This window comes from Dasypus novemcinctus, chromosome 11, assembly GCF_030445035.2.
Source record: "Dasypus novemcinctus isolate mDasNov1 chromosome 11, mDasNov1.1.hap2, whole genome shotgun sequence".
NCBI classification, from domain to species: Eukaryota; Metazoa; Chordata; class Mammalia; order Cingulata; family Dasypodidae; genus Dasypus; species Dasypus novemcinctus.
Genome location: NC_080683.1, coordinates 123,686,829 through 123,700,528, shown reverse-complemented (window position 1 = coordinate 123,700,528; position 13,700 = coordinate 123,686,829). Strand labels below are relative to the sequence as shown.

Here is a 13,700-nt window from a genome sequence, read left to right as displayed (position 1 = left end):
TGTATGCTGACCTGTGCAACTGATACAAGTTCAGGTGACATTTCTACAGGATGGAGCGCAGAGTATTAAACCACCCACTCAGCCACCCCATTGTAAAGGTGTTGGTGTGTTTTTTTTAAAATTAGCTCCAAGGCTAGTCTCCTGGACCCTGTTAGAATCTTTTATCCATTTTCAAGGAAATTCACATGATTTATCAAAATACCATAAGGAAAAAATAATCCCTAAAATGAGAACCTCAGGGATTCGCATGCACACCTTGCTACAAAGGCTCACAAATCACCTTTACTGCCATTTGTACACAATTCTCAGAAGAAAATAGTCTAATTCAAACACCTCTGCCATTAGCCAGTATACCGCCTGGGGTAAACCGTTTCAAATCTCCATTTTTCTCCCTACTTAAAGTGAGGAGCTTGGGTTAGATCCTAAAGACCCTTCCAGAATCTCCGGGGTCCTTTCCCACCACCCACCATCCACAGACGTCACACAACCTGCCAGGAAGCTCCTCTCACCTTCACCCGCGCTTCCATCAGCTTCATCAGGAACCGCTGCGTCCAAGAGTGTTACTGAGAGGACAAGGAGTATGTGGGGACAGCAGGAAGGGGCATGTCAGAGCCAAGACCCCAGACCCAGTCAGCGGGACTCGGTGCAGGGGTGGGGGGGACTCAGTGCAGGGGTGAGGGGGGACTCAATGCAGGGGTGAGTGGGGGACTCGGTGCAGGGGTGAGAAGGGGATTCCTCGGTGCAGGGGTGAGTGGGGGGCTCGGTGCAGGGGTGGGGGGACTCGGTGCAGGGGTGAAAGGGGGGCTCGGTGCAGGGATGAGAGGGGACTCAGTGGAGGGATGAGGGGGGCTCAGTGCAGGGGTGAAGGGGGGACTCAGTGCAGGGGTGAGGGGGACTCGGTGCAGGGATGAAGAGGGACATGGTGCAGGGGTGAGTGGGGGGGCTCGGTGCAGGGATGAGAGGGGACTCAGTGGAGGGATGAGGGGGGCTCAATGCAGGGGTGAAGGGGGGACTCAGTGCAGGCATGAGAGGGGGGCTCTGTGCAGGGGTGAGTGGGGGGGCTCGGTGCAGGGGTGAGTGGGGGACTCGGTGCAGGGGGGGACTCATTGCAGGGGTGAGGGGGGCTCAGTGCAGGGGTGAGTGGGGACTCGGTGCACAAGTGAGTGGGGGGCTCGGTGTAGGGATGAGAGGGGACTCAGTGGAGGGATGAGGGGGGCTCAGTGCAGGGGTGAGGGGGGGACTCAGTGCAGGGGTGAGGGGGACTAGGTGCAGGGGTGAGGGGGACTCGGTGCAGGGGTGAGAGGAGGCTCGGTGCAGGGGTGAGTGGGGGACTCGGTGCAGGGGTGAGGGGATGACTTGATGCAGGGGTGAGTGGGGGACTCGGTGCAGTGGGGGGCTCGGTGCAGGAATGAGTGGGGGGCTCGGTGCAGGGGTGAGAGGGGGACTCAGGGCAGGGGTGAGTTGGGGGCTTGGTGCAGGGGTGAGGGGGTACTCGGTGCAGGGGTGAAGGGGACTCAGTGCAGGGGTGAGGGGGGACTCAGTGCATGGGTAGGGGTGACTCGGTGTAGGGATGGGGGGACTCAGTGCAGGGGTGAGAGGGGACTCGGTGCAGGGGTGGGGGAGCTTGGTGAAGGGGTGAGTGGGGCCTTGGTACAGGGGTGAGGGGGTGACTCTATGCAAGGGTGGGAGGGGGACTCCTCAGTGCAGGGGTGGGGGGGACTCGGTGCAGGGGTGAGGGGGGGCCTGGTGCAGGGGTAAGGGGGGGCCCGGTGCAGGGGTGAGAGGGGGGACTCGGTGCAGGGGTGAGGGGGACTCGGTGCAGGGGTGAGGGGGACTCGGTGCAGGGGTGCCCCTGGCAGCTCTGGCTGCTGCACCTCAAGGGGGAGCAGGGGCGCTGGGGAGAGTCAGAGAAAGGTGAAGACCGCGGAGGGGAGGGGGCGCTGACGGAAAGAAATCCTGTTCAACGGAGAACTCGAAGAAAGGGGCAAATGGGATTCTTTACGCCTTTTTTTAACATGTAAAACCAGAAAATAAAAAGTGAGGCTGAACACCTAAAAGACACCACATTTGAAGTCTAAGAAGAGTAACTTGAACAGAATTTCTTTTTTTATCTTCAAACAGAAGTACCAGACTAGAGAATTTTTCAGTGCAAGAAACGGGGCGTCCCACGACACGCAGGCCATCCGGGGTGACAAGTTTTAACAGCTCACGGTAAAAGCAACTAGGATTTTTACAAGGTAAGCTCTAGGCTTTTTAAGAGATTTCTACTGTAACGGCAACTGCACGACCCTGTGAAGTAGCCTGTGGCCACCGCCTCTGCGCCTCGGGCCTTAGCAGACAGCGTCTTAAGCACACCAGCTGCCACCTGCCACGCTCGGCAAGACCTGATGTGCTCCACTCAGCTCCCACACGGGGGCTGGAGACAGCCGGGCCTCAGGCATCGGGGTCTGTTGCTTTTTGTTCTTATTTATTCATGGGGGGACTTTTATGGAAAAGAGCATCTTAGGAAACCCACAGACACATGGTGCTAAATTTTGGTATTCTTAAAAGGTGACCTTCCCACTGATAGATTTAGACATACTGCTTCTTGTTTAGAGAGGAAACAGCTGCAGCGATAGCTGGAGTGACACGTAGAAAACAGTGAGACGCTTCTTCGGCTTTTGAACAGGTACTTGCACCAGGTAATTGCATCCCTTTGAAAATACAAACAAAATTTACCTGGAAAATACTGCAAAGCATGCTTTGGGGGTAAAGAGCCGCCTTTGTGAAGAATCCCAGTTATTTCCTGTGGTCAGTGGCCCCGTCACGTGGAGGCTGGGCCACCAGGGAGCCACTTACACCTCAACGCTGTGGATCTAAGCCGTCAGCCCACCTGGGTGCCCAAGCAGGGCCTGCACCCCCACGGTGCCCTCCACAGTGCCCCCACCACGGGGAACCCAAAGGGCAGGTTCCTGATGCGCCCACGGCCAGCACGTCTTGCTCCAGGCCCCACAGCGCTTTCCCAGGAGGACCCCTCTGCGCAGCCCCCTCCCCTTGGCGAAGCCCCCGCAGTGGCAGCCCCAGCACAGCTCTGCCTTCCCACCCGCCCCCGCCCCGGCCTTCCCAACCCTGCCGATCCGGGCTCCCGACAAGACCCGAGGCGCGGCAGCTACGGCGGGCAAGGCTGGCGCACAGGCTCATCGACCCCCGAGGCCGCCGTGCTCAGGCCGCCCCCTCGCCCTGCAGGTCCAGCCGCCTCTCCTGCCCATCTCGGGCCCTCAGCCCCTTCCCAGCACTTCGCCCACAGCCTCTGCCCTTTCCTGTCTCGGCGATCGTTACAGGTGCCGCTCCCTCCGGAGTTTTCTTCACGTGGTCCCTTCTTGTTTTTCATTTTCAGAAAGTTGTGGGTCTCCAGAGCCAACGTGCACAGCGTACAGGATTCCCGCACGCTGCACGGCCGTGAACGCTACGCAGTGGCACATGGAGGAAAGCAGCTGGATAACTGTGCTATTAATTATAGCCCACGGTTCAACTTAGGGGCCCCTATTGGCGCGCTGCGGTTCCATGGATATTTTTTAAATATTTTTGTCTGCTGGCATATACACAAGCATCATTTCCCCTTGTGACCATGTTTGGATTTGGAGGGCCGTGCGCTAACTCCACGCACAGCCACGTGCTGCCACCAGCGCCACTGCCTCAACACGTCCACGCTCCCAGCAGGAGCCCCGACGGCGCTGGGCCTGCGGGGCGCGGCCCCTGCCCACTCAGAGCCAGCGCAGAGCCCACCCTCCCGCTGGTGCTGCCTCAGGGTGCCCGGGCGCAACACGTGCCTCCCCGACACCGCGTGCGTCTCCGCCACCGTCTTCCCCTCCAAAACCATCACCTAAAATTCCCTGGCGTTTCATGTCCACCTTCACTACCTGCCCCCCATACGGCATAAGCCCCCCGGGGCGGCCACAGGCCCAGCTACGGCGGAACCTTCAGTGCCGACCACAGAGCTTTGCAAAGAGGAAGCTAAATAAATTAAACTTGCTTGTTTAATCAATCAGCTAAGGAGTCGAAAAGGAAGTGAAGAAACGTAAGCAAAGACGAGCAGCCCCGGCTCGTGAGTCTGTCTGATACTGCAGTAGATGCACCAGGAAGATGCGGACGTTCCAGCAAGAGAAGTGGACTGAAAACTACATTCCTAGGCATTCACCAAAGGACGGTGTCACCCAATTAAAAACCACGCAACAGCGGTAATACCTGCAAGAGCACAACAGTCAAGACACAGAGGAGCAGGTGTTTACACTTTTACGCTGCCAATTTCCCTCTCAGCTGCGATGGAAGAGCTAACAGGGAATCGCAGCGGCGAGCTGAAGGAAACAGGCCGGAAAGTGAGGTGACCTTCAGCGAAAGAAGGACACCTCCGAGAGGACACACCAGGTTCTCTGAGCCGAGCGGCCGAACCCCGTCCTGGCGAGCACAGGCCCGAGGATGGGGCCCCTGCCCTCGCCTGCCCAGCTGTAGGAGCGACAGCTGTGTAACACTGAATCTAAAAGCTCCAAGGCCGAGCCTGCCTGAGGTCGGGCCCCACCGTCCCATCCCACAATGAGTGTCCCCTACCGGTTGCTGTAGAAGAAACCAACCAAACTGAACAATGCCTAAATGCTAGAGAAAGCTCCATTCATATTACTGGTCCTTGGTAGAAGAAACTGACTGCAGCAGTTGGATATTATCAATGAATTCCAAAAAGGAATATTTTATTATGTTCGTAAACTGATCTTTTCCTCTGGGTATAGTAGAGTATATTGGATTTATAGGCTTACTTGAGTAAGGAGTTATGTAAACCTCTTGTGCCAAAAGATGGGGACTCACAGATAAAAGGCATGGCAAAGGACAGCTAGGGGTTTTTGATGCTGGAGTTTGATGCTGAAGCCTTAAGCTGGAGCCCCGGGAAGTAAGCGCACAGAGGAAAGAAAATCCAGCCCCAGAAAGGGAGGAACTCTAAACCCAGAGAGAAGCAAGACCCTGGAAGGGAGGAACCCAGGAAGCCTGAGCCCTGGCAGACGTCGGCAGCCATCTTGCTCCAACACGTGGAAATAGACGTTGGTGAGAGAAGTAACTTCTGCTTTATGGCCTGGTATCTGTAAGCTCCTACCCCAAATAAATACCCTTTAAAAAAACCAGCCAGGTTCTGGTATTTTGCCTCAGCACCCCTTTGGCTGACAAATACACTGGCCAAATTGAACAACGGCTAAATGCTGAAGAATGCTCCATTTATATTACATTGTAGGGACAGTAAACAATTGCTGCTGAAAAATTAGTAACAGGCATAAAAGAAGTGTCAAAATACACAGCAAAAATTACTGGGAAAGCAATCAAAGGTCGATTCAAATATGTGGAATTTAACCTGTTTTCAAAATAATCCGGGGCTTCACTAACACAACCGTTAGTGGGCAGGATATTTACACACTCCCTTGTGCGGAGGCGTCCTCTCACCTGCCTGGCTGGCCAGCTCTAACAAGCTCAGAACATTCCTGGCAACTACAGGCTCCTTTCAACAGAAGAAAAGAAACTCCCCACGCTGGCTGAATCTGCATTTGTGATCCTCACGTGACAAAGCCATTTCTTTCTCAATTCTCACCTTCTCTCCTCAAGGGGTCAGACTTCTGCTTCTGCAGAAAACACGGAAATGCCACGTAAATCTGGTTCCGTGATGACGTTAGGAACCAAGAAAATCTCATTTTCTGAGAAGGCTCATCTGGTAAATAAAGATTTAGAATATCTACACTGCTTTCAATGAGGCAGAGGATCAAGTATTTGATCATTCATTTCAGCAGCAATGGTTCAAAAGGGCAGTGGACAAGCACCTGACAACGCCTCAGCCCTGGGCTAACTTGGCCCAAGGTGACGGGTTTCTCGGGAAGACCCAGCACCTCTGGGCATGTCCTGGTGCAGCGCAGCACCCAGTGCTCCCATGACGCCCTCCCACTCACGCCAAGCCTATAGGTAAGATGCGGTCCCGGCCTGAAAGCCGAGGCCGTCGGGGCTCCGTGAGCGGAAACGGAACAACCCGCTCAGGCTTCCCAGAGACGGGCGTGACGAGGCAGGTTTTCGCCAGGGCTGGCAGGTGCCCTCGCCAGGACTTCCCAGAGACGCTGGGGCAGGCAGACGGTGGTGCCGGGGTGCAGGGCGCCGGTAAGTGAACACGTAAAGCACCGAGAGCCCACACCCAAAAGTTAACTGGGTTCCAACTCTCACCACCTCGATTTGCACTAAAAGGAACTGGCATTAAGACACCTAAAGAAAAAAAAACCAGGTAGGTAAAATGAATTGTGGCCAGGACAGAGGTGCCTGAAACAGGCCTGCATTTGGTCCAAAATATGGGAAGGCAAGCATGTTTCAGAATTAGAATGTTCCTGTATGTGAGAAGGCAAGTACTGCCAACAAATTACACTACAGAATACCCCCAAACCAACCAGGCTCCAGAGCCACAACCAAAAACAGGAATCTTCCTGCGGCTAACGTGGGGAGGCGATTCACCCGAGCAGGATGAGAGACCACAGAAGACAGGCAGACGGTGGCTAGCGGCCCCAGCTCACAGCTCTCCCGTGAGAGCTGTTTGCATTTCAGCATCGTAGGTAAGGCACTGCCGACCTGCACGGGAAGAGCCAAGCTGCTCTGGCCCCTGCCATTCACAGAAACGCTTCCTGTGAAAGCTGAGGCCAGGCTCTGCGCCACTCCCCAGCCCTGAGCAGGCTGGTTTAACAATCCTTCGCCCTGCAGAACTGGTCAGCTGACAGTGATGTACATACAGATAACAGCCGGGAGATAAGAGGAGGGCCAGGGTCAAAGCCCGCGTCCTCCTGCCCAGGCCCCAGCTCCTACAGGACTCAGAGCCCCCGCGATCGTTCACCAGGCTTGGTGTCTACACAGCGCACAGGGCCAGTGGCGAGGGGAACCGCAGGCAGCCGAGAGACGGCTGCCCAGAGCAGTCGCACCAGCTGACGCCCAGAGAGCAAAGAAGAGACCTGAAGCTGCATTTTAAAAAGGCGAGGACCCCAGGCCAGCGGCAGGAGCTGAGTGAGCCCACGCCACGGCCCCCTCTCGATTCCAGTCCACGCGTGGACACGTTGTTGATGACGATGCTGCGGGCCCGACGGGTGCTGTGAGGCTCGAGTGGGGGAATTCACGTCAAGGCGACACTCCCGGAAATGCTCACTCTTAAACAAAGCACAGCGGCCCCCCAGTCCCGACATGAGAGCCTCTGGCCTGGAGAGCACCGCCACGGCGGCCTCCCAGAGGAAACGGTCGCCTCAGCCACGCTTCGGGACGCTGCACGTGCCCCTCACGTCCCTGAGCCCGTATGGCCAGACGGCACCTTCTCAACGGAGGTGGGAGAGGGTCCGGGGCGGTGAGGACATCCCGCTTTTAGGCTGCAGCCCAAGGAAACACAGAGTGAGGACACGAGGACACAGGCTGGGAGGAGGGACGAGGCACGAGAGCGTCACGGGCGGCTTCTCAGCAGCTCCTTCGCGCTCAAGCCTGAAGGAAGGGCCGAGGAGCGCTAGACTTCTGGACCCGTGGCCCACAAGGCCCCTCGCGGTCTCAGAGCTCCTGGGCTCGACGTCTGCAGCGTAATACCAGGAATTCAGGAAACGTTAGAGACACAGTCACATACTTGGCTTAAGAAAGCAAAGAATGAGCTGTAGAGCCCAGAAAAAGCCCCATTTAGGATGGTGAAAAACCATAAATATTGTATTTAAAAGAGAAAATCTCCTCAACACATAGAAACCCCAGTACCCCTCGGGGAGCCTGTCAGAGGCAGTTTTGTGGCATTTTCCTTGCCTTATAGATAACAATTTATCTAGCTGTCCCAGGAAATCATGGCTAAATACCAATATAATCACTTATTTCTCAAAAAATGCAGAAAGAAAAAACAAGAATGAGTTCCAGTAACTGCAATAAAATTGGAATACTGTTGTTGTCCCAACGATGATAAATGAAATATCACCTTGGGCTATAATTCGCTTTTAATTGCCTTTCCCATCTAATCTAACTACTGATGTATGCTGTCTTAAAATATTTATAAAGTAAAAGCAAAAAGGAATTGCAGGCGTTGAATAAGGCAGGCCACACGTTCCCAAGCAATCGGAACTTTCTAGAACTCTTCACCCAAAAAAAAAAAAAAATCCGTTAACCTTTACATGTGGCATTTCTGGAACACGCAGATCAAGTGTGCTTCACGAGCCTCTCCCGTGAAAAGCTTATTCAACTCGTCTCTCCCCTGCCTCCGCCGTGGAGCCCTTGCTGCACCTAAACAACCCACACAAGGAAGGGAAAGGCTGACGGCGAGACCCACGGTCTCGTCCCTCGGCCTCACCCCGACGTTTCCATCCTGCCCGGTCTTATCTCGTGCGGCACCCAGCGTGCGCGGCTGAACTGTGATGCCTAGAAAAGGGCAAGCTCTTCCCCTCGGAGACGCCCGCACTGGAGCCCGGCACCTGTCGCACCTTTGGAAGATGTCATTTTCATTACGGTGTGGCCCGAGTGGGGCTTTAGGAAGAGAAAGCACAGGAAGGGCAGGAGCCGGCAGCCAGCGGAGCCGGGAAGAGACGGGAGAGGCCGCCGCCACTGCACGCGCCATCACGTGACAGAGGAGCACGGAGCCAGCAGCGCCCCCCCGCCCGGAACCCCACCGTCTTTGGGAGAAAGCCATCGCCTTGCCGCGCCTCAGAACCGCGCACCGATGAATTCTTGTCGGTGAAGCCAACCCAGCGCGTGGTATTTTGGCAGCTGGTAAACTCACACACCCAGGCGTATCGGGTAACACATTCACACTCACACACTGTCGTCAGAGTTCTCCGCTTTGTGTTTTCCAAGAATATGTTTTAGAGATTCTAACCAAAAATAGCATTCTAAAAATGTACGAAACGCCTCCTTGTCAAACCGTTATTAAATGCTTGGCTATTACTTTATTACCACTAACATGTATCATAAAGTGTTCTAATATTATTCGTTTGATTCACTGCAAAATAAATGTGTTTTGAAATCAAATTAGCTTTCAGGCAGTCGCATCTGAATATATGAAGACGTGTGTGAAACCATCATTTCACTTAGACGCAGGCATCCCAGCGCTGTGCACGAAGTAAACACTCTCTTCCTGATGAGGCCGATAAATAAGCCGTCTCAAAGAGAAGCTCACCCCGTGTCCAGCTGACAGGGAAATCGCTCACAGAAATACATATGCTCGTCTAGAACGTTCCTCACACACTGACTAGCCTGGGAGATGGAAAGGAAAATAGATAAACTAGTGGAACCCTGAATCCCCGCAGCATGGCCCAGGGGCTGACGCTGGCTGTGGTTACCTGGTTTTCAGCCGAGACGCACAGCAGGTTATTATAATGAACTCCAGGGACAAAACTATGCCCTGCTGCAGCTGGACGCCTCGAACGTTCCTAACCATCAGAGGACAAGAGAAGAAGCCACAAACTGACCACCGATAGGGGTCAGGCTCATCAAGGAGAAATCCCTCTGCAGAAGTTCCATTCAAACAGGGACACAAACATCCACGCCGGACTGACGAGGATAACACGAACAGCCCACCGCAGTATGAAAGTAACAAAAATTAACTAGAACACGTGCCTCCGGAGCCACCGGTTTGGCCGTTTCCAGCAGGAAGCCCAAGGGCGCGAATCTCAAGGCCACGGTCCACAGGGCCCCCGTTCCTGGGCTTACCTCTGCTTGAGGCTGGCCCACGACGCCGTCAGGTACTCCGTGGTCTCCTTCACATTCCGCGTGTCGTCACCGCTGTACTCTTCCAGCAGCTTCTGCAGGACGTTCTTGAACGCCGTCACGACACTGTCCCCGGGAGCCAGCTCTTGCAGCAACACCTGCGGGGTAAGTTCAGGCGTTTTTAGACTTGGTCCCTCGGTCCCTAACATCACCAAGGGGCTGGGACTTCCAGGGAGGGGCGACAAGTTTCAGATGCAAAGGCAAACAGGAAGAAAACCAAGCATGGGCCAAACTCTTGCCAATAACTTTAATACCAATAACTCCAGAAGTGAAAAGAAAAATGGCTGAGAAAGTAATCGGGTACAAAGCAGAGGACATTAAAAGATAACCGTCTTCACCACCATTACTCCACATTGTACTGCAAGTTCTTGCCAGAGCATTTAGGCAAGGAAAAGAAACAAAAGGCATGTGAATTGGAAAGGAAAAAGTAAAACCTTCCCTATGTGCAGACGACATGATCCTATATTCAGAAAATCCTGAAAAATCTAAGCTCCGAGAGCTAATAAATGAATTCAGCAAAGTAGTGGAGTACAAGATCAGCACCCCAAAGTCAGTTTTTATATACACAAGCAATGAAAAATCAGAACAAATAGTCAAGAAGAAAAATTCAAATCACAATAGCAACTAAAAGAATCAAGTACCTAGGAAAGAATCTAACCAAGGATGTAAAGGCTCTGGAAACAGAACACTACAGAACACTGCTGAAAGAAATCAGAGAAGACGTGAATAAATGGAAGGACATTCTGTGTTCACAAATTGGAAGAGGAAGTACCATTAAGATGTCAATCCCACCAAAAGCAATTTATAGATTCATACAATCCCAATAAAAATTCCAACAACCTTCTTTGCAGAAACGGAAAAGCCAATTATCAAATTTACATGGAAGGGTAAGGGGCCCCGAATAGATAAAGCCATCTTAAAAAAGAAGAATGAAGCTGGAGAACTGACATCTCTCAATCTTAAAACTTCTTACAAAGTCACAGTAATCAAATGAGCATGGCGCTGGCCCAAGGACAGACATATAGACCAGAGGAACTGAACTGAGAACTCGGAAATTAAATCTCGCATTTATGGCCTATTGATTTTTTTTCCTATGGCATGTAAGAAATTATTAAGCACCTTTACCTGGACTTTTTGAAGAATTTTTATTTTATTTTTTAATGGTTTTGAAGTATATCATGTATACATGAACATACATAAACAAGAAATGTATAGTGAAAGTCGTGAACTTACAAAACAAACATGAATAGTATCCAGGACTCCCACACCTCACCCGTCACCTGGCATTGTCATGGAACATTTGATACAGATGATGATAGAGCATTGTCAAAATATTTTAGCTATCGGCCATACCTTATATTTGGTGTACCTTTCTCCAAACCCACCCTATATTAATACCCTGTATTAGTATTGTATATTATATATTTGTTAGTTCATGAGAGAATATTCTCTTATTTGTTCTGTTAAGCAGAGTCCATCTTCTACCACTGGATTAACAGTTATACAGTCCCTTGCCTTGTACAATCCCTCCAAGTGTACACTCAGTGGCTCTCGTTTACATCACAGGCTTGTGCTATCACCACCTCAGTCAATTTTAGAATGTTTTTCTTACTCCAAAAGGAAAAATTCCATAACCCTTTATAACACACTATTGTTAACTCCTACAACTGATATACTATCTTCTTTGCATGGCCAACTGATTTTTGACAAGGGGCAAAAACCATTCAGTTGAGAAAGAACAGTCTCTTCAACAAATAATGCTGTGAAAACTGGATCTCCATTTGGAAAAAAAAAAAAAGACCCTTAACTCACACCTTATACAAAAAAATCAACTGAAAATGGATCAAAAGACCTACATATAAAATCCAGGATTATAAAACCTCTAGAAGAAAATATAGAGAAGCATCGCTAGGACCTCCTGTTAGGCAGTGGTTTCTTTGACTTTACACCACCAAAGTACAAGCAACAAAAGAAAAAACAGATAAATGTGATCTCATCAAAATTAAAAACTTTGCACCTCGAAGGACTTTATCATGAAAGTAAAATGACAACATACACAATATGAGAAGATATGTGGAAACCACATATCCAAAAAAAGTTTAATATCCAGAATATATAAAGAAATCCTTCAACTTAACAACAAAAAAAAACACAACCTAATTAAAAAATGGGCAAAAGATTTGAATAGACATCTCTGCAGAGAAGATGTACAAATGGCCAGAAGCAAATGAAAAGATGTTCGATATCATTAGCCATCAACGAACTGTAAATCAAAACCACAATGAGATACCATTTCACACCCATTTAAATGGCTGCCGTTCAAAAAGCAGAAAGATTAGAAGTACTGGAGAGGATGCAGAGAAGTAGGTACACTCATTCAGTGCTGGTGGCAAAGAAAAATGGCACAGCCACTGTGGAAGACAGTTTGGCGATTCTTCAGGAAACTAAGTGTAGAACTACTATAGGGTCCAGCAATCTCACTGCTAGGAATATCCCAAAAGAACTGAAAGCAGGGACTCAAACAGATATTTTCACACTGATGTTCATAGCAACATTATTCACAATTGCCAAAAGATGAAGCAACACAAGCACCCATCAACCAACAAATGGATAAACAAATGTGGTATGTACATACAATAAAATACTATTCAACTATACGAAGGGATGAAGTCCTGATGCATACGAAAACATGGATTAACCTTTAAGACATCAGGTTGTGTGAAATAAACCAGACACAAAAGGACAAATGCTGTACGATCTCACTGATTTGAAATAAATAGAATAAGCAAACTCACAGAGTCAGATTCTAGAATGTGAGTTAACAGGGGACAAGATGAGGAAAGGGAATGGGAAGTTAAGGCTTAAAACGTAAAGGATTCCTGTTTGTAATGATGGAAATGTTTTGTCAATGGATTGTGGTGATGGTATCACAACATGTGGATAAAATTAACAGCATTTAAGGATATATCTGAATGTGGCTATAATGGAGAAATATTAGGGTGTATATCTAGTAACTGAATAATTTCTTAAACCCATGGAACTACACTACACAGTGAACCCTAAATTCCACAGATTACAGCCCAATGATAAAAATGTGCTCTCATCAATTGTAACATATTCGACACCACAGCAAGCTATTACTAACAGGGGAACCCTGTATTTTATGTATGATCATTCTGTAAACCCACAACTTCTCTAATAAAGAAAATACATTAAAAAAACAAATAAATAAACGTAATATTTTCCTCTTTGAGACATTTTCCTTCCTCCCATCACTTGTCTTCCTCATCCTTCTGCAGCACCTCCGTTGCTTTGGGAACACGTGGCCATATAGGAGTGACCTTGCTGCATGGGACGTCAGACACAGGAGGGCTACACGGGAGGCTGTGGTGCTCACAAGGGTAGCACTTGGACGTCCGAGCAGCCCAGCAAGGAGCTGGAGAGACCTGGGAGGGGGTCACCGACAAAAGTGCACAATGCTTCCTTGACGTGTCTTCAATTGGAGAGCTGTTGAATCAAGATAACCCCCAGGAAATCTCAATGACAAGTGGATATTCCTACAATGATTCTTTGTAACAAAGGGCAGAAAAACCCACCCTCAAGCCTCAGGAGAAAAGAACTATACTATTGGCTAGAAAAGAATGTTCTGAATATAACAATTTAAGCTTTGGTGTCACTTTTCATTGCATTTCCCCAGTTAATCTCCGGGGACTTTGCTTTTGAGCCATTTGGTGAAAAGATCAGCAGGTGTCATTAACAGAGTCTGACCCGGCAAATCAGCACACCTAGCTACCTGCTTTGTGAATGGCAGCCACGGAAAATATACGTTTATAAAGAGAAGCAGCATGCTTTTGTGCCCAAGAGCTTGGTGTTTTTTTATCTTTTTTCAGTATTTTAATATATCTTCACAAATGGGCCCTTTCAACTTAGGTTATCTGAAGCGT

At 50.1% G+C, this 13,700-nt stretch overlaps 1 protein-coding gene across 7 annotated transcripts in view; it reads right to left on the bottom strand.

Annotated features, from left to right (window-relative positions):
- The window catches only part of UTRN (utrophin), a 437,542-nt gene that overhangs the window by 201,200 nt on the left and 222,642 nt on the right, over positions 1 to 13,700 (bottom strand). For all 7 annotated transcript variants that reach the window (XM_071218696.1, XM_058307593.2, XM_058307595.2 and 4 more), the window contains one exon: positions 9,700 to 9,854. In XM_071218696.1, the coding sequence (XP_071074797.1) occupies positions 9,700 to 9,854 (155 nt within the window). The remainder of the gene's footprint in view (positions 1 to 9,699; positions 9,855 to 13,700) is intronic.